At 34.5% G+C, this 22213-nt stretch overlaps 1 protein-coding gene across 2 annotated transcripts in view; it reads left to right on the plus strand.

The window, feature by feature from the left end:
* The window catches only part of Kcnt2 (potassium sodium-activated channel subfamily T member 2), a 328896-nt gene that overhangs the window by 183223 nt on the left and 123460 nt on the right, over positions 1 to 22213 (plus strand). For both annotated transcript variants that reach the window (XM_051147516.1, XM_051147517.1), the window contains exon 13: positions 17294 to 17402. In XM_051147516.1, the coding sequence (XP_051003473.1) occupies positions 17294 to 17402 (109 nt within the window). The remainder of the gene's footprint in view (positions 1 to 17293; positions 17403 to 22213) is intronic.

Genomic DNA, 22213 nt, shown 5'->3' on the forward strand with positions numbered 1-22213 from the left:
GGCTGAGCAAGTGTCCTAGTGACGTGATGGAGTATTCTTTGGGTAATATGACCAAGAATTGATTTTAAGGTAGATTGATTGCCAGTTTTCTGAGGAACCACCATATTGATTTCCATAGTGGCATGTACAAGTTTGTACTCCCACCAGCAACCAATGAATATTCCCCTTATTCCATATCCTGCTCAGCATGAGCTGTCCCTTGTGTTAATTGATATTAGACATTTTGACAGGTATAAAATAGAACATTTCTTCAAGTGTTCATCTGTCATTTGAGATTCTTCTATTGACAATTCTGTTTAGAACTGTATCCTAATTTTAAATAGGATTATTTAGTAATTTAGTAATTTAGTATGTTGATATCTAGTTAGCTTTTATATATATATATATATATATATATATATATATATATATATATATATACATATAGTTTCGAGACAGGATTTGTCTCATAACAGAGCCATAGCTATCCTGAAGTTCTTTGAAGACCAGGCTGGCCTCAAAATCATCTACCTTCAGAGTGTTGGGATTAAAGTTGTGTCCCACTATGTCCTGCGAGCTCTTTATATATTTTGGATCTTAGTCTATTATTGGATATGCAGTTGGTAAAGATCTTTTCCCATTCTGTATGCTGCTATTTTGTTCTTTTGGCTGTGTCATTTTCCTTACAGAAGCCTTTGGAGTTTCATGAGGTCCTATTTATTAATTGTTGGTGTTAGTGCTTGCTCTATAAGTGTTCCCTTTAGAAAGTTGTCTTCTGTGTCAATGTGTTCAAGGCTACTCTCCACTTTCGATTCTATCACATTCAGTATATCTGGTTTTATGTTGAGGTCATTGATCCACTTTAGCTTGAGTTTTCTACAGGTTAAGAAATATGAATCTATTTGCATTCTTCTATATGCAGCCATCCAGTTTGACAAGGATTATTTTGTTTTTGTTTTTGTTTTTCCAGTGTGTGTTTCTTGTTTCTTTATTAAAAGTCAGGTGTTCATATGTGGGTCATCAGTGCAATTTTACTGATAAACATGTTTGTTTTTATGCCACTACATGTGGTTTTATTACTATATCTCAGGGATGTGATACCTCCAGTAGTTCTTTGATTCTTTTGTACTGTTTTAGATACCCTGTGTTTCTTTGGATTTTTCTTGTTGTTGTTGTTGTTTTCATATCAAACTGAGAATTGTCTTTTCAAGGTCTATAAAAAATTGTCTTCAAATTTTGATGGAGACTGTATTGAATCTGTAGGTTGCTTTTGGTAGGATGGTAATTTTTACTCTGTTAATGCTATCGATTCATGAGCATGGGAGATCTTTCTATTTTTAGAAATAGTCTTCAATTTCTTTCCTCAAAGCCTCAAAGTTTTTAGTCATACAGATCTTTCACTCGCTTGTTTACACTCCAAGATATTTCATATAATTTAAGGCCATTGTGAAAGATGTTATTTCTCTGATTTGCTTCTCAGTCTCTCCGTCATTGGTATATAGAAGGTTTGCTGATTTTTTTTTAGTTACTCTTGTGTCCAAACATTGCGATGAAAGTGTTTATCAGCTCTAAGAGTTTCCTTGTAATAATTTTAGGGTCACTTATGTATACTATCATATCATCTGCAAATAATCATCCTTTCACTTCTTCCTTTCCAATTTTTATCCTGTTGATTTCCTTCAGTTGTCTTGACTCTGTCGCTAAACTTCTAGTGCTATATTGAATAGATATGGAGAGAGTGGACAGCCTTATCTTGTTCCTGATTTTAGTGGGACTGCTTTGAGCTTCTCTCTATTTTATTTGATGTTGGCTGTAGGCTTGCTGAAAATTGCCTTTATTATGTTTCACTGTGTCCTTTGTATCCCTAATCGCTCTATGATTTTTATCATGAAGTGGTGTTGGAGTTTGTCAAAGGCCATTTCTGCATCCAATGAGATGATTATGTAGTTTAGATTTTTTTCAGTTTGTTTTTATGGTAAATTATATTTATTGATTTTCACATAGTGAACTATTCCTGTACCTTTGGGATGAAGCCTACTTGATCATAAAGGATGTTCTTTTTGATGTGCTCATGGATTTGGTTTGCACGTATTTTACTGCATATTTTTATATCTGTGTGCATAAGGAGAATTGGTGTCCATTCTCTTTCTTTGTAGATTACTTATATGGCTTGGCTAGCAGGGAAACTGGCCTCATAAAATGAGTTAGGCAATGTTCTTTTTCTTTTTAATTTGTAGAATAATTTGAGGAATATTATCATTAACTTATTTGAAAGTGTAGTAGAATTGTGCATTACAATCTTCTGGTTCTATGCCTTTTTGTTGGTTTGGTTTTGGTTGGTAAAATGTAATGACTGCTTCTATTTCATTAGGGTTTATAGGTTTATTTAAGTTGTTTATGTGCTCTTGATTTAATGTTGGTAGGTGCTGCCTATTAAGAAAATTGTCAATTGCTTTAGTATCCCAGTTTGGTGGAGTACGTATTTTAAAAGTATATTCTTATCTTTTTTTTTTTTTTTCTTTTTTATTTCTTTGGTGTATGGTATATCTTCCTTTTGTTTCTGATTTTATTGGACTGGATATTCTCTTACTGTCTTTTAGTTTGTTTGGATAAGTGGTTAACTGATTAATTTTCTCCATGTGAATTGGGGACTGGGATACAGCAATGTGATGGGGAGGGAGGTGAGAAGGCGGAAGGTCTGTGGGGTACACAGCAGATGTAGGCAGGGAGGTGATATGTTTCGTACTTTTGATCTGGTAATCTCATCTCGTAGTTTTTTTTTTTTTTAATTTTTTTTTTTGGTTTTTACCAGTATGTCTCTGTATCATGATAACTTGTTGTACATAAATAATGTGTTATAAAATTTGTATAGCTAAGTATTTTCTATTGGTTGAACATTTAAATTTCTTTTTATGTTTTGCTAAGTTACCCTGAAGTAATTTCAATGCTCTTTGTGGTTTTTTTTTTTTTGAAGTTTGTTCAAAGTATAGTATTTCCGAAAAATATATTTTAATACCTATTTCTGAATTTTCAGATTTAAATTGATGTAGTCTTTTGTTATATTAATAAAAGCAGTAAGTACCGTAATGAGTTAAAATACAGATGTCCTGGGAATTGTTCTCTTGTCTGGAAAAAAGAGGAGCATTCTTAATAACAATAACAAATTAGCAATTCAATTATAATGGGCTTTGAAATATCAAAAATTTATAACGATTAATGGGTTCATTTATTTTTTAATTTTAATTTAAGTTTTAAAAATTTATTCACTTTACATCCCAACTGTAGCCCCTCCCCTCATTCCCCTCCCCTAGCTCTCTGAGACAGGGAGCCCTTCTCCCATACCAACGGACCCCAGCCTATCACATCTCATCAGGACTACTGAGTCCTCTTCCTCTGTGGCATGGTAAGGCACCTGGCCAGGGGGAAGTGATCAAAATACAGGTAACAGTCCATGGCAGGGACATTTGGGAAGCATCTTGGAGTCATTGGCACAGCAAACAACTTCCTGAGCAGAACACTAACAGCTCAGGCTCTAAGATAAAAAATTAATAGAATAAATTAAGAAAAAAAATAAAAACAAAAACAAAACAAATTAATACGTGGCACCTCATGAAACTGAGAAGCTTCTGTAAAGCAAAGGACACTGTCAATAAAACAAAACGAAAGCCTACATGCTGGGAAAAGATCTTCATCCACCCTACATCCAACAGAAGGCTAATATTCAATTCATATAAAGAACTCAATAAATAAAACACCAGCACACCAAATCATCCAATTAAAATAGGGTGCAGAGCTAAACAGTGAATTTTCAACAATAGAATATAGGTTGTTTTTGTATAAAATTTCACATATATTATAAAATTTGAAGATATTATTTAATAAAAAACACCAACTTAGTTACTTCAGTACATATTTCTTTTTAATATTGAATGAACAAAATACTTTTAAAAGTATCATCAATTATAAATTTACTTATGCCAAAATTCTCATTAATTATTCCAGATTAAATATATTTATAAACAAAAGATGTTGGGTGGGTTAGATGGCTCACTGAGTAAGAATGCTGGTTCTAAAAGTATAGGGGCCTGAAATGAAATCTCTAGATGCCATCTAAGAGCTGAGCATGGCTATACAAGCGTGCATTGAGTACTGAGTCAGGTGAACAACTTATCCCACTGCCAGCTAGAGCAGCATCCATTTTGACCTTCCTGGTCTATGAGGATCCCTATCTCATGTAGTAAGGCGTATGACAATAGAGAAAGACTCTAGAGTTTCTACCTGTGCATACAGCATAGTCACAAAGACAGACATAAACACAGACACACAGACACACAACACATACAAACATATATACAGATAAAAACATATATTGTAGGCTTTTTAAAGAAAATGTTTTTCTTTTCTTTATTATTATGCCTGTTAAATATTTCAGATGTAATACTAATATTCTGCAATGATTTGCATGCTTTTCCAGGGTTGACATTGGAGTTGACATTTTGTTATTGGTATGTACATGTTAGGACAATTGTTTCAAGCACATTTAATCAAATAACGTGTTTAAAAAACGAACAAAGCATATCTGACATTTATGGAGCAGCTCTCCTATGGCCAGGCATTTGTCACATTGTAGCATTTCATGTAATTGTTTCGGACATTAAAGGATCCAATCTCTGCAGTTAATGAGACTGCCCAGAGAGGCAGGGCTGCATTGTGCACAGCTCAACAAAACAGTAAAGCCCCTTCCTGTAGAAGGAACTGTCCCTATGCCCATAAGAGCTTGTTGTTCACATGGCACTTATTTGAAATTTGTAAATTAAAATGGCTTTACTATTTAAAACATAATTAATTTAATGCATAGTCAGGGTTCCCTGCATGAGCTTTCTGTTAATTGTTTCCTTTCTTTAGTCTGTCCCCTAGGAGCCCCTTGACTTTGCTTCCATTAAGCTATTTATAATATACATTGTATGTGTTTTTAAACAAAGAGCAAATTGATACTCTATCAATTTGACTCTCATTTTACCATTTTCTATTTTTGAACACTTACAAATTTTATTTCATGTCCGTATGTAAATACTATTTTTCTTGTTTATCAAAATGATTCTTCTGTGGCTACATACATAGTGCTTGATGGATACCCAAAGAGCACCTTTATTATATTCTCTTTTTTACTCGCTTGTGCTCCTAGTCACTTACTTAGATTTTCATAATCAGATGTTTTCTTCACCTCTGTGTTACGAAGACTGGCAAATGACTGTAATTCATATATCTGTCATTTAGCACTTACTGTCCAGTCCATCGTTAATTGATTTGTTATTTATATTATCAAGCAATCACCTTGAAGTTTTCATTTGAGTACCTATTGCTAAGTATTCACTTTATCATTGTCTCTTTCATTCTTCCAACAACTGTTTACTGTTTTCTATTTCTTTTTTTTTTTGTTTTGTTTTGTTTTTAATTTTTAAATTCCTCACTTTATATCCCGATCTTAGCCCCCTCCATTGTTGCTTCATGAATCCACGCTCCTTTCCTCATACCCTCTCCTTCCCTCCCTTAGTCCTCAGAAACAGGAGCCCTCCTCCCCTAACATCTGACCTCAGCCAGTCAAGCCTCATCTGGACGGCCTGTATTCTCTTTCTCTTTGGCATAGTAAGTCCACCACAACAGGAGGAACTGATCAATGTGTGGAGGCCAGAGTCCATGTCAGAAGTAGTCTCTACTTTCCATATTACAGGACCCACAAGGAGACTGTGCTGTCTATCAACTACATCTGAACTACATCTCTGTCCTCACCATGCATGGTTCTTGGTTGGTGCATTAGTCTCTGGAGAACCCCTTCTCCTCTGCTCAGATTTGTTGGCTCCATTGGCTTCTTTGTGGAATTCCTGACTCCCCCTCCAAATAGCTCTGTTCCCTAACTCTTCCATTAGACTCCTTGTGTTCCACCCTGAAGTTTGGCTGTGTATCTCAACTTCTCCTTGGATCCTCTGCTGGGTGGAGTCTTTCAGAGGACCTTTATTGTAGGCTTCTTTCCTGTTCCTTCTCTTAATCTGTTTACAAGGTGTATTCTATTTGTCATTCTGAATAGTAAGTAAGCATTCTCCCTAGGGTGTTCCTTGTTATTTAGTTTCTTTAGGTATGTATTGTAGTGTGGTTATCCTGTATCATTTGACTAAAGTCCACTTATAAGTGAGTATATACCATGCTTGTCTTTCTGGGTCTCAAGTTACCTCACTCACCATGTTCTTTTCTAGTTCTAGCCTGCAAATTTCAGGAATTCCTTGTTTTTACTAGCTAAGTAGTATTCCATTGTGTTAATGTACCACAGTTTCTTTATCCATTCTTTGGTTGAGGGACACATCTAGGTTGTTTACAGATACTGGCTGTTATAAATAAAGCTGCTATGAACATAGTTGAGCAATGTCCTTGTTGCCTTGGCAACTTTTAGGTACATGCCCAGGAGTGGTACTTTGAATTCTCAACAGAGGAATATCAAATGGCTGAGAAACACTTAAAGAAATGTTCAACATTCTTTGTCATCAGGGACATGCAAATCAAAACAACTCCGACATTCCATCTTAAACTTATCATAATGGCTAAGATAAAAAAAACTCAAGGGACAGCACGTGCTGATGAGGATGTGGAGAAAGGGGAACACTCCTTCAGGGCTGGTGGGACTGCAAACTTGTACAGCCACTTTGGAAATCAATCTGGTGCTTTCTCAGAAAATTGCATTTTCTATTCCAAACAATAATATACCATTTGTATAGAAAAATTTGAACTTTAGATGGGTAATGACACCCCACTAGTACAAGTGACATTATTGAAAGAAAATTTTAATCCTGTAAAGCTTCTTTGGGGATTATTTTTAAAAAAAATGACGCATCAAATCCCCTATGCCCAATTCATTAGAATAAGATTGTTGCACACACACACTTTTCAATCCATGTTCCTTCATGTAGGGGTTACGCATTTTCTCCCTTTTTATTTCTAACATTTTAGGGAAGATGTTATTCATTTTGCCAACCCTATTAACTCTTTAGTGCCCTGATTACCAATTGTTACTCTATCTGAGTTAGGACATATAACTATCCAAGAGCGTGAGGATATGTAGTGTAAGTCTTTAGATTTTTTTTTTTTACCTTACTTATTTGTTCTGTTCATGTAATTGCTGTATTCTCTCTCCTTCACATTTCCACATAACTTTATGTTGCTTGTATGAAATCTCTCTAATATCTCTATGAAGGCTCTTAATGCTATGAATTTTCTTTTTAGCACTGCTTTCATTGTGTCCCATAGGTTTGGGTCCATTGTGCCTTCATTATCATTGAATTCTAAAAAGTCCTTTTTTTTTCATAATTTTTTTCCATGACCCAGTAGTCATTGAATATAGAGCTATTCAGTTTCCATGAGTTTGTAAGCTTTCTATTGTTTCTGTTGTTATTGAGGTCCAGCTTTATTCCATGGTGGTCTGATAAGATACAAAGGGTTATTTCAACTTTCTTGTATCTGTTGAGGTTTGCTTTGTGGTCAGTTTTCGAGAGGGTTCCATAAGGTGCTAAGGAGGAGGTATATTCTTTTGTGTTTGGGTGAAATGTTCTGTAAATATCTGGTAGTTCCATTTGATTCATAATGTTGGTTTGTTTCATTATTTCTTTGTTCAGTTTCTGTCTGGATGACCTGTTCGTTGGTGAGAGTGGAGTCTTGACATCTTCCGGTATTTATATGCACAGTTAAATGTATGATTAAGCTTTAGTAAATTTTAAAATGTATGTGGGTACTCTTGCATTTGAGGCGTTTAGAATTGAGGTGTTCTTTTGGTGGGATTTTACTTAGATGAGTATGAAGTATCTTCCTCCATATCTTTTGATTAATTTTGGTTGAAAGTCTGTTTTATTAGATAATAGAATAGCTATTCCAGCTTGCTTCTTGGGTCCATTTCTTGGAAAACATTTTCCCAGCCCTTTACTCTGAGGTAATGTCTATCTTTGTGGCGGAGCTTTGTTTCTTGTATGCAGCCGACTGATGGATCCTGTTTTTGCGCCCATTCTCATATCTTATGTATTTTTATTGAGGAATTGAATTTATTGACATTTTTTCCAATGATTGTTCATTTTTTAAAATTGAATGTGTGTGTGTGTGTGTGTGTGTGTGTGTGTGTGTGTGTGTGTTTATTTTTGGTGGTGTAGAATTATTTATTTCCTGTGTTTTCTTGGGTGTAGTTAACCTCTTGGGCTGGAGTTTTCCTTCTAATATCTTCTGGAGGGCTAGATATGGGTTTAGATATAGATATTGCTTAAATTTGTTTTTCTTGGAGTATCTTGCTTTCTCCATCCACAGTGACGGAAAGTTTTTTGGGATTTTATAGTCTGTGCTGGCCTGTATGGTCTCTTAGAGACTTTAAAACATCTTAACAGGCCCTCTGGATTTATAGTGTCTGCAGAGAAGTCAGGTGTAATTGTAGTAAGTCTTCCTTTATGTGTTACTTAGATTACTCCATTGTAGCTTTTAATATTCTTACTATGTTTTGTAAGTTTCTTGAATTTATTATTATGCTGTGAGAGGATTTTCTTTTCTGGTATGATCTGTGTGGTGTTTTGTAACTTCTCGTATGTGTATAGACATGTCTTTCTTTAGGTAGGGGATATTTTCTTATATAAGTTTCTTGAAAACATTTTTTTCTGGGCCTTGTAGCTGGGAATCTTCTCATTTTTCTATTCTTATTATACTTAGGTTTGGTCTTTTCATAATCTCCTGAATATTCTGTATTTTTCTTGTATTTCATATTTTATTCTTTTTTTCCTTTTTGTCCCTTTTTTAAAATTTTTCAAATATACACTCGAGAGGCAGAGGCAGGCGGATCGCTGTGAGTTCAAGGCCAGCCTGGTCTACAAAGTGAGTCCAGGATGGCCAAGGCTTCACAGAGAAATCCTGTCTCGAAAAACAAAAAAACAAAAAAACAAAAAAACAAAAAAACAAAAAACAAAAAAAAACTAGAAGAAAAGCAAAAGCTAAATTAAACCAAACCAGAGCAAAACAAAAAGAAAGTGGAAGAGGAGGAGGAGGATAAGGAGGAGGAGAAAAGAAGAGGAAGAAGAAGATGAATGAAAGAAAGAAGAGCAGGAAGGGGAAGAAGGAGGAGGAGAAAGAGGAGGAGGAGGAGGGGAAGGGAAGTGGAAGAAATCAGACAGAGAATCAAGTGGGTATGTGGAGATACAATCTAAGTAAGAGATGAGTTTTAAAATAAAGAGGGCAACCATTAAGTTTTCCTTGAATGCAGATCAGGGATTAAGGAAAGTGGGTGTGTTTGGTGATCACATTATATCATTATTTTTTTAAATGCTTTAAATTTTATAACTGTACTCCTATTCTAATTTAGGCCAGAGTAAAGAAAACTTAACTAGAATTCATTTGTAGTTTCAAAATACAATTATTAACAGTCTACTGAGTTACACCAGTGACTACAAAGACAAAATCATGAACAAGAAAAGGGTAGGTTTCTGACCTTATGCAATTCTATTTGAAGTGTAACAATAATAATAAATAAAATTAATGACCTTAAAAATGACAAATATTGAGAATTAAAAATGAATAATACCTTACAGGGATGAGGGGAAGGGAAATGTTGAAGTAGAAAAAAGGTAGTGTTTTAAGAACAGAATTCTTTTCCTGTGTCATTTCTGGGCTAATATTCAAGTGGAATTCATGATATTGAGATCTTTGGTCAAAGGTTAGACATTGTTATTCTATGAACTACATATGGAACTCCATAAATTTCAATTTTATAGGTAAGAATGCCTGTGAAAAAGCAAAAATATAAAAGCTTGAATTTTGATAGTTAACCAAGGTTTGAAATATATTTACAAGTAAGTAGGAAACGGCTGCTCTCTGCCATATGGGAGCAGAGAGTTCTGGAATAACATTCCCACACAAATGTTTAAAATTCTGAACCAGACATACAAAGCAATTATTTTCAAACTGAACATGAGCACATTGAGAATGTGATCTATAAGAATAAAAGAAACAGCAGTGTCCGCCCCCAAACAAGTTCTAATTTACTAAGATGTATATATGTATATATATATATATATGCATATATATGTACACACACACACATATATATGTTCTTACATAAGAAAAAGATCATTCAAGTAAATCATGAGAGCTTCATTGAACTGAGAAGACAGGAGACAAGAGTCTCACTCAGAGAAAGCAAGTGAAAACGAGGGGATTTGTAGAGCTGAGTTCTGAGAGCAAAAAGATAGACTTCCCTCATAATCTGCACTGGGGTTCTTTTTATTTTATTTTATTTTATTTTTTGAGACAGGGTTTCTCTGTGTGGCCTTGGCTGTCCTGGACTCACTTTGTACACCAGGCTGGCCTCGAACTCACAGTGAACCTCCAGCCTCTGCCTCCTGAGTGCTGGGATTACAGAGGCCACCACAGCAGGCCTTGCACTGGGGTTCTTAACCTGGTTAGCTGATTAACATATTTACATATAAATCATGAGTATACATCAAGCTAAGTGAAGAAAAACAATTGGGAAAAATATTATGGGCACAAAATAAGAACCAAATGCCGTGTACATTTAGAAAAAGTAGAATTATAAGTGTAAAAATGGAAGAATCTTGTCTAATGCCACAAGAAGTTATTAGACTCAGAAGAGACTACTTCAGAAAAATGGGGCTAAACCAATTCCAGAATACAAGTTCTCTAAAACTAGGTCAACAAAAATTTAAATGATATTTACATGATATAATAACCACCAAATCAAAACACACTATTTGTTAAAGGCTTACAGATTTTTAGGGACTCTATCTCACAATACCCTGTGATAGGAGGGCTAGGTCCATAAGCCCAAAGCCATGTTTATTAACTGGGGAAAATAATTGATGCTTGAGAAAACACATAGCCATGACAGAGATGTTGCAATTATTAAACTTCTAAATAAATTTGCAAATATGCTGGCAGGATATGAGTGAAAACATGTGCACCCTGGGGCAGGACATAGAAACCAAAATAAAAAAGGAGTCTCTAGGGATCAAAACAAAATACTGACAAGGAAATGTTACAAGAAAGGGATATGGCACTTGTGATCACCCTGTCAAGCCTATCTACTTCCACTCTTGGATACATCCAGGTAGCACAGCCCTGAAGTAATGATAAGTGGAAAAAGAACAAAGAAAGTACAGTTATTTTCAGTAAGGCAATTATGATGATTATACAGACTGTGACACAATAGGGGAGATGAAATGGATACTTTTTCAAATAGACGTATGAAGAGAAAGTGCCGTCGGGATGAAGAAAGAAATTAAAACAAGCAAATGTGGATTTACTGGGCAAATTAGTTCCCTCAGTAAATAAAGTGCTTTCTCTGCAAGTGCTGAGGCCCTGTGTTTGACTCCAAGCCCACTTAGAAAGGCAGCTGTGGTGGTGGTATGCATCTCAAGTGCAATACCCTGAAGGCAAAATTTGAGATGACCCAGAAGGTAATGGAGTCAAATTCCATGGACTTCAGTGTTAATTTAGTAGCAGTTTAAAGGAAGGGCAAATTTCTCCTCTGCACTCCCTTTCCCCTCATCTTTATCTCCAGCCCGCTCCAGGCCGCACTGAGCTCCTATTCTCCCTGTTCTTCTTCCTCTTCAGACTGTCATGTACTTGGGATCATGCAGTTTACAGCCTTTACAGATTGAGCCCTATTTTCTCTCAGCAATAGCATTTGAGATTCACTATGTTGTTTTCATGCTTGATTGATCATTTCTTTTCACTCTTAAACAATCGCTTTCATAAATGTAGCACAAGTTATTTTATCTATTCATCTATGGAAGGTAGTTGATTCCTTCTTTATTATAAAATGTTTCTATAAACATTTATTACTGACTTTCTGTGGAAATTTGCTTGAGGTTTCTAAATATTAAGGAACCCACTCTGGGTTCGAAGTATATTTAGTTTTTCTAAGTTTCCTTAAAATGGTCTTCTCAAGTCATTTCCCAGCAACAGTGGGTGGACCCTCCTGTTGTATTCCATCTTCACTGATGTCTGGTGTTTTCAGAGTTTTGGAGTTTAATAAATTTAGTTTATAATATCCTTAAGCAGCTATTTGTGTACTTATTTGTTATCTGTATTTCTTTGGAGTGGTATATGTTCAGAGATAATTTTCAAATGGCATTGCTTGTTTTTTTTTTTTTTTTTTTTTTTTTTTTTTTTTTTTTTTTTTTTTTTTTTTTTTTTACCACAGTCCGGTTATTTATACCCCATATCTAACTTTAAAATGTACAATACATTGTTTATTAAAACCTCATAGGTAAATATCACTTTTCTGTCCTTCTGAAAATCACATAAAAGGCTAATCCATAACCTTTTAAATATTTATTTTTATTTGTAGTTGTTTGTGTGCTTGCATGCATGCGTGTGTGTGTCCGTGTATTTTTGTGTGACTATGTTCATGTGGATGCTGGGCTCCAAAACATATTCTTTGGTGGAATGTTTGGTAGTTGTGAGATTCATATGGGTGTTAGTGATTTAATTCCAGTCCTCTTGAAGATCAGCAAGTATATTTAAAGACTGAGCCATCTCTTTGTCCCCTAATCTATTACCTTTTAAATTCTTTGTTATCATTGTTAGCTGGAAGGCAACACAAATTCTACTGCTCACACCTCCCCTGATTTTTGTTTCCCTCCTTTCAGTTTTTCATCATATATTTGATTTTCTTAAAGATGTTTGATTTAAGATATTACCTTTAAGATGTGTCTTTTAGAATTTTTAGTGATTTCTCTGAGGACTAAAATCTAAATGCTCACATTTTCACAATTAATTATTTGCCAATATTGTATCACATGTTTAAAATTCAAAGCTTCACTCACTCCTTTCCTAATGCCCTTTATATCACAGTTCCATGTTTTCATAGTATTTGCATAGGGTCAAGGGCCATGTATGCACTTGGCATAGGCCCCCTATACAGATGTAACCAATGGGGCAGTCAGTTCTCAGTATGGGCTTCCTAGTAAGCGGTGTGGGGGCTGACTCTGACACAGACTCTGTTGCCTGCTTTTAGATCACTTTTTGCTGGCAGGGCTACCTTTAGGCCACAGAGGAAAAGGATGCTCCAGGTCGGTCTTGATGCAACTTGATATGCTGGGGTTGGGAGGGAACCCTTCTCTGAAGAGTAGGGCAGTGGAGATAGGAAAGCAGAGGGAGAGTCGGACCAGGAGGAGAGGAGGGAGGTGGCTATGACTGTGATGTAAATGAATAAGTAATAAAAATAATGAAAACCCCATAAAACAACCTATATACTTTTCTGTATGGAGATATATGCATTTAAAAGAAATTTATAGGAAAATCCTTTTCTTATTGCATAGGCAATAGCTATGTCTGACTTCATTCTGTGATTATCAAAGCTTTGATTTACTTCTAGAGTTATATCTATAAAGTATAAAGACTTTCCTCATAATTCCTTTTGCAACTTCATGTTGGCTGCTATACTTGTTATTATTATTATTACTAAAAATCCTTTCTTTCACTTTCCATTTAAAAGGATTTTTCATTAGATATAATCCCGGCTTCACAGTGATTTGGGTTTTGCTTCTTTCTGAACACTAGGGTACTTCCCGCATAGTCTAGCTGCTTGGCTGTGGTGAGTCTCTGCTATCAGAATGTCCCGCACTTCCTGAGCTTTGAAACACACAATCATCCCTAACACGGAGCTGCTCACAAATATTGTCCTTTTATTCCTCCTCTGCCTTCTTCTATTTTTTTTCTTCATTGGAATTCAGTGGTCTATTTCTATATACCGTTGTGTGTCCATATCGTCTATCCACAGCAATAATACTCTACACGCTTGGTCAGTGTCTGAACTGCCTTCCATTCTCTTCCCTTTTGCTTCATCTTATAATTTTAAGGACCTAGAATCAGGTTCACTGACTTCTTCCTCATATATTCTTTATAGTCCCTTCCTTGCATACTTTCCAGGAACTTAGTTCCTTTAATTTTACTTTAGAATATTTTGTTTTGACCCTGTAATTTTATCTTTATTTTATTTTATTTTTTTATTAATTTATTCTTGTCACATCTCAATGGTTATCCCATCCCTTGTATCCTCCCATTCTTCCCTCCCTCCCATTTTCCCATTATTCCCCTCCCCTATGACTGTTCCTGAGGGGGATTACCTCTCCCTGTATATGCTCATAGGGTATCAAGTCTCTTCTTGGTAATCTGCTGTCCTTCCTCTGAGTGCCACCAGGTCTCCCCCTCCAGGGGACATGGTCAAATGTGAGGCACCAGAGTACGTGAGAAAGTCATATCCCACTCTCCACTCAACTGTGTAATTTTATCTTTTATTTTCCACACACATCTCCTTCAACTACCTAGTTGATTATATTTCCATTGGTAGCAGTTAGCCTTTGTCTAAGGATTCAAACATGGACATCATCTGGAGCTAATTTGTTAAGAAGATTATTTCATTTGCTTCTTCAAAATTTGGTCACTTGTCATGGCACGTTATATATTTAAGAGGAACTTTTGATTTGTTTACATTCTTCTAAAGAGATTTTTCATTTCTAATTTAAAGGTAAATTTAAAGTATATTCATAGATTGGTACTTAGATGAGGAAAAGGAAGAAGACAGAATGGAACCAGAAGATGAGCATTCTTATACACCAGGCATGGTTACATTTTTATTTTTATAGAAAATTAATGCAGTGTAACTGGAAGTGCAACTTCTTCACCCTTGCTGCTGGAAATGGCTTGAGTATTATCTTAAATTATGTTTATGCCTTTCTTTCAATGGCCCATCACTCAGCCAAATACATGTGAATTTACATGTAAACTTTATGATTTCTTTCTTTTACTCTCTCTTTCAGTACACTGTAGTATCACTGGTGAGTCCAGGCTCCTTCCTAAGTCTTTCTGGTGTGCTTGCTGTAGCGTTCCGCCAGTCTATCATGTGGATATAGCCAACCAGAATAGCTCTCAGGCCAGAACATCAAGACAGTGGGTGCTATGGAATGTTGGTTATATTTTACAGGTTTTAAATCTTCTCCAAATTTATCTACTGCCACTCATTAAAAATCCATTCATGGTCATTTTATAAAATTTAAACCAAACTCCTGAGGAATTTACTCTTCAATTTTGTAGATCCTTTTGCACTTCTTTTCCTTTTTTCTACTAAACACAAAGTATATTCATTACTTAGCTGATGGCAGTATAAACGGCTGTTTATCCTGTTGTTCAGAATGCCATTATTTTCTATGTTTTATCTAAGTTTTATTATTTATACAATTAACATGTTTCTTTGAAGAATATACAAAATACTTTGCATTTGTTCAGAATGTATGTTTTTTATAGATGGCAAGTCTAACTTATTCAATTCCAATTAAATATTGAGGGGAAAATCAGGTTAAACATTCTACGGAAGTTCATAAACCATTATTTTAAAACAACATTAACAAAATAAAATTTAAAAATATAGTGTAGTAGTTTTGTTCATTTTTTCAAAGCCTTGTGCGTCTAATGGCAGAAATAACAAACATCATGAGTTATATACCCTCAATAATTTATAATGTTCTAACCTCAGATTTAAAAATCACACTATGTTAAATTTGATAGGTATTAGTAGTGCTGTTATTGTCGTGGTGGCATGTGTAAGTCCAAATGAAGATGTCTCTGTAGACATCTATTGTTTATCAGCTTTTGTGTAAGTTGAACTCACTGTCTTGTAAAAGCAGCTGCAGCAGAGAAAAAATAAGTGTGTGTGTGTGTGTGTGTGTGTGTGTGTTTGTGTGTGTGTGTTTGATAAGGAACAGATTTTTAAAAGTCCAAGGTCAAGATGAAAGCAGATGTAGTATCTGTTTAAAAAAGTGGTTTCTTGGTTCGTAGCCATTTTGTTCTTGCCAATGAACAAGAAGGCCTGGGAGCCCTCTAGGTTCTCTGTTGTAAGAGTACAGATTGCTTTTCTTTATAAGAATATCATCTCTGGGAGGGAATCTAAGCACTTTCCAAGGCCCGGTGTCCTGATAACCTAGCTAAAAGAGTTCAGTTATCACACATAGATATCAGGAGTGGGAATTACAAAATATGAAAGTATATAGCAGCTACCAGTATTAGCAGCAGGCTCTTCTCTCTGTATTTCCGTATTCAACCCAGTACATCTACTTGTGTCACACATTGGTCGGAGAGGTTGTTTTCATTTTCTTCTTTGATATAGCAATATTGTTGACTATAAGATGTTTTCTATATTTCATTTTTCTATTGCGGCAGTTACTAGTCATATGTGTCTCTAAATAATTGATGGGTGTTCAGTGTATCTCATGAAATACACTGTTAAACTTTAGTTAAATTAACTTGAACATGAATATGACGCTAACACACAACATAAATTTCTAGAGCATAGCTGGTAAGGATGTATAATATTTTATAATATATATTATACATTATAATATATATAATATTCCCTATATTGTTCATTTCATTTAATAATTATTTATACACGTGCTCTTATATAAGGTTTCACACTGAAAATATATTTTCAATTTCATTCTCTTAGCATCTTAACTTTTCCAATGTGCTTTATTCCATCAACATCTTTTTCATCACTACACACACACACATACACACACACACACACACAGAGAGAGAGAGAGAGAGAGAGAGAGAGAGAGAGAGAGAGAGAGAGAGAGAGAGAGAGAGAGAAAGAGAGAGAGAGAGAGAGAAGCACACTTGCGCACTGATGTAAGCGTAGAATCAAATGCTTTAATTTTTACTATTACATAAACAATTTACTATGTTCTATGCATGGCTGGTCACTATACTTGAATTTTTTCACTAATGTTTCAAATAAATTGATGTTATGGATCCTTCTTTTCTTTCTTGTGAGGATTGTCATTATGCCTAACACTGTATTCACTCTTTTACAGTTCTAATTCTAAGTGGTTTGTCTATCTACTCCTCTGCCAATCTCTTAGTTCTAACTTAGTATGTATCATTGATTAAATTTTGAATTAGATGCTTTATATAAGTAGTACATATTATAAAGCAAACATCAGCTGAGCATGGTGGTAAAAGACTATAATAGAGATGTTCAGAGACAGAAGCAAGAGCTTCAGAAGTTCCATTTCATACCCATCTGCATACCAAAATCAATACAATCTGGAATATAGAAGACATTGTCTCAAAACATGACAATCAAAAGTGATATGATCTCAATAGTTTTTATGTTCAAACATTAACTATAGATGAGCTCATATAATACATTTCTGTGTTATCAATTTGTTACTTATATTATTAAATTAATTTCAGCATATTTTGGGTCTTATCATTTCAGGATCACCAAACAATTTTGAGAGCATGGGCTGTGAAAGATTTTGCTCCCAATTGTCCTTTGTATGTTCAAATATTAAAACCTGAAAATAAATTCCACATCAAATTTGCAGGTAAGCTTTGGTCTTCAATGACAGCCTTTGAATTCCTGTTTTTACAATTATTGTTTACATTTGTTGATGGTTCTATAGAGCAGAAAGCATTCTCTCTTAATCATCTATTTGAAATACAAGGATTTCTAAAATGCAAGAGTTTAATAAATGAGATGATTCTATACTTTTGACATATAACTTGCTGATTTTAGCACCTGAATTAACCATATATATTTGTAAAGATTATTTCAATTTTCAAGAGCTGCCGTAATTAAATTTTGAGATGATCTATTTGTCTTTCAGTTTACACATAGACTATTCTCTCTTGCGTATATTACTTTAAGCAAAAACAACTTACATTATATTGCAGTGTACTACATTAGCATTAAACCTTATATTTAATTTAATCTTAATTTAATTAATTAACCTTAAAATAATTTAAGAACAAGATAATTTATTTATGTTTTTTGAGAGACTATTTTTAACGTAAAAGGTTACATAGGTGAAGGAGATCATGCTTTGCACCATCAGGAAATTGAGCAATTAAATGATAATTATGTATTTTTCTAAATGCTTGTATGAAAGAAACAAATGACTTTGTATCTGATTCATGTACTTTTCTCACAAGCATAAAGGTCATTCTGTATATTGTTTTTGAATTTATCTCAACAATCACAGCTTAAAAGGTTATTAACGTGTAAGCACTTTTAGCAGTATGCCACAAGTTATTTGGTACAAAATATGTCCCAGTACCTTTAAATAACAACTTATTGGTTTATTATACTGCAGTAAACATTACAAATTAAATTTAAAAAATAAGAAGATAATGAAGTTGGTTGATATTATGTTAGTTTTGCATTATTCTGTTCTTACCATAAGAGATGTAGTCAGCTTTTACTCAGAAAAAATATATAGACAACCTAAAATACTGACTACTCCATGTGTATGTTATTGCTCTTTAGAAGATTCTTAAAAATGTAATTATTGTAGGGTTCTGATTGAAGTAGTCTGAGGTGGTAGTTCCAAGACACACACACACACACATACTCACACACACACACACACACACGCGCGCGCGCGCGCACACACACACACACACACACACACACACACACACACACACACACACACAACCCAAACCAAAAAACTGAAAAAGAAACTTGAGAGTCATTCTATTGTAGATGCCTTTGCAAGTGTAAAGGAAAAGTATATGCAAAGTACTTTATTAAATGTTTTCCTGAAGCCTATTTTAAGTAAGTATTCTTGTTTTTCATTACTATTTATAAATAGTAAGAGCACATTAGGGTATCATTAATGGCATGAGCAGGAGGCAAAGTGTTAAAGCAAAATACTAAATTTGAATGTCACTATTTAAGACTTTAAAAGCTCCGGTATGCAAATTAGTATTCAGAATGATACTTTCCTGCTGAAAAGCTATCTCTTTTCCATTGGGTGGATACAGTTAGTGGCTAGGATTAAAATGAATGGATAGCTTTAGCTATCCATTGAATTTAAAGGCATAGGATCTAAATCTTGTGATGACTGCTGCACGTAGTATGGAAAAGGAACTCATCATTTGAATGTGAGACAACTCATACTCTCCTCTTTCTTTTTTCCAGCTATCAATAGTATGCTTCTCACAGATCAGTCACATGTGTTGAAATATTCTATTTATAAGTAAGGCGTTATAGAAACTATTGTGTTGATTTCGTTTCAAATATTTCATTTGACATTATTTTAATAAACTTACCAAAATGAGTATATTATTTAAAAACTCTCTCCCAATTATTCATCTTAATATTTCTTATTTTGACACATGTTAAAATTATGCATAATAGTGCTTTAAGTTCTTTTATAGCTGAGATTACAACATATCAGACAGGAGTGTTTTTATAGTAGAAAAGATGAAAGCATCATAGTTTCATTAAAGTGTCATAATGAAACTAAGGCTGATGTATGAAGCTCTCAAACTAATATAATTCATTTTACATCTCAGCAAGATGCAAGATTTTGAGAAGTAACAGACTTTTTATAATAAAAGACGGTGGATAAAGCTGTCAGCTTGTGTAGTGGATCTTGTTAAAATGATGGTCCCCAAGGAGCCAAACTCCACCATGTGTTCCCACTGGAGTGTAGGTTGTAGCCTCAGAGCTGAAAGTGAAGATGCCTGGTTTAGCCTCTTATAAAAAAAAAAAAGGAAGCAGGAGAAAAAATAAGATACATCCATTCTGGTACCTTCCCGTGTATCCCCCTCTTAATCACAAGCCAACTCAAGTCATGCCAATACAATTTTGATGAATAAAGCATTGGTTAAGTTATTCAGTGTTGAGGCCAGTATGTAGCTATGGAAATCTAATAGCAATTGTGATTGATAATAGTTACTAAAAATCATGTCTCTGAAGGTTTTCACTGTGTTCTTGCCTTACTTGTCATTGATACATTGCTTAAGAATCACTTTGTCTTTCATAGATAATCAAACGATACATTTCTATTTTCAGCATATTCAATGGCATCTTTAAATAACCCTAAATTGTGAAAAATCTTTCAAAGATTATACTTAATGCATTGAAAAATTAAACATTAGTACTAAATGGTTCATTGAGTGACACATTTTAAATTCTACTTACTACTGGATAAAATTTTACACAATGAAAATACTCCAGCAACTTATGTCTTTCTCATGGAGATTTATGTGTGTTTCTTATTTCAAATAACAATAAACATTCAATAACTGGATGACTGATTACATTCATGTTGAACATGTTGAAGTATAATCAAAATAAAACCTTCTAGTTTGACTATATCTGAAAATAAAACACTACAAATGCATATTGTAAGCAATATAAAAGATAATGTTCTTATTCATATCAACATAAAATGAAGATAAAAATTATATACCTAAAAAAAGTCGTAAAGAATAAGATGTTCAGTAAAATAATAGTTTGATATTTCTGAATATACATTACAATAAAATCAAGCAACAAAAGAATAATTAACAAGTAAAATAATTATTTTTTTATCAAAACAAGTTTCCAAAAAGGCCAGGGTTCACCCATTCAGGAACAAGCTTCATTTTCAGTAGTTTGTTCTTTTAATGATTTATTTGTCAAATAAAGCAACAAAATGTGTAACTGTTGTTTGGGCAACATGCAAGGCCCTATGCTGAACTATGTCTTCCCTGTTTCAGTGACACCACATCAGCTTCCACTCTTCTACACTGCTTTCAATTTCTTAATTAATAAAGATGATAGTAAGAATAGCGACTCCACAATTAAGCTGTTATGATTTAAAACCCACCTAGAAGAAATTCATTTAAATTGCTAACAGACATTTCAAAATGTAGATTTTTTCAAAAACCATTGATTGTCTTATTATTTATTTTAATAATTTATTCATATTATATCTCAATTGTTATCCCATCCCTTGTATCCTCCCATTCCTCCCTCCCTCCCAATTTCCCCTTATTCCCTTCCGCTATGACTATGACTGAGGGGGACCTCTTCCCCCTGTATATGCTCATAGGGTTTCAAATCTCTTCGTGGTAGCCTGCTATCCTTCCTCTGAGTGCCACTAGGCCTCCCCATCCAGGGGATGTGGTCAAATATGGGGCACCAGAGTTCATGTGAAAGTCAGTCCCCACTCTCTACTCAACTGTGAAGAATATTCTGTTCATTGGATGATTGTCTTATTTAAAACCCACTTCTCGGACATTCTCCACCGTATCGACAATTATATCCAACTGATCCTTGGATAGGATGCATTCTCATCTGCTGCTTTGCTTTGATGGCTCACTTAGATAGTCCAAAGCATTCATCTTTCATTGTTTCCCTGGAAGTTTAGAAGCTTCTCCTTTATGTGCTGCCCATCCACCTTCTCAGCATACAACTAACTATAAACACCACTGTGTATGTGTCTTCACATCTCCAATGTCAGGTTAAACTTAGCAGTTTCTTTTTCTAAGGGAGAAGCACTAATTTTCCTTTACAAACAATTTTTGAGTATTTTATTTATTTTGAGTTACTTTGGTCAGCTTTGGTAGATTAAAAGTAAATTATTGACTTAGCTTTGGCTATGTCAAATCTATTTTCATTGAGACATATTTTCAGTAATATGATAATTTTGTGTTGTAACAATTGACACTGAAGCCTATGACACAAATTATTACAGTATTCCATAGTTAGGAGTGATAGACAATGTGGTTGTGTGACATCTCATATTCTCCACATACCTCATATTGCTCATTAATTCTAGTAAAGCCTCTCCAAGGGGAATATTTGATAGAAAAGTACCCAGAGAAAATTCATGCCTTTTATTGCTGAATATTTCATAAATCACTTCCTCTCATTTGCAAAAAAAGTGATAACTCAGTTCATACAGCGACGTGCTGCCCCAGCTCAACAGAAATACAGCTTATAATTTTCTATTCTTTTTGGATTCCAAACTGATTTAAAAGCATGGAAATGCATGTACACATATGCGTGCACACACACACACACACACACACACACACACACACACACACACACACACACACGCTCAGAATCACTGAACAACTAGAAGAGGACTTGAAAAGAGAGAGATGATCATATTCAGTCTTAGGAAGAAGAAAACATTGAGTCAACCCCAATTAGCTTTACAGACACAGTGCATTTTCCCACTCATCAACTTCATCTACAAGAAGTTTGTTTTCTCGTAGGTTGAACGATGTTATCTGCCATTTGATTGTGAGGTGGATGGATATGGTAGGGTAATTCTATCGGGATGATCTGACAGGCAAACTTTACTTAATCCTCCATTACAATCTCCAAGTAAAATGTTAGATGATCTTCACA

Source organism: Acomys russatus, chromosome 6, assembly GCF_903995435.1.
Source record: "Acomys russatus chromosome 6, mAcoRus1.1, whole genome shotgun sequence".
NCBI lineage: Eukaryota > Metazoa > Chordata > Mammalia > Rodentia > Muridae > Acomys > Acomys russatus.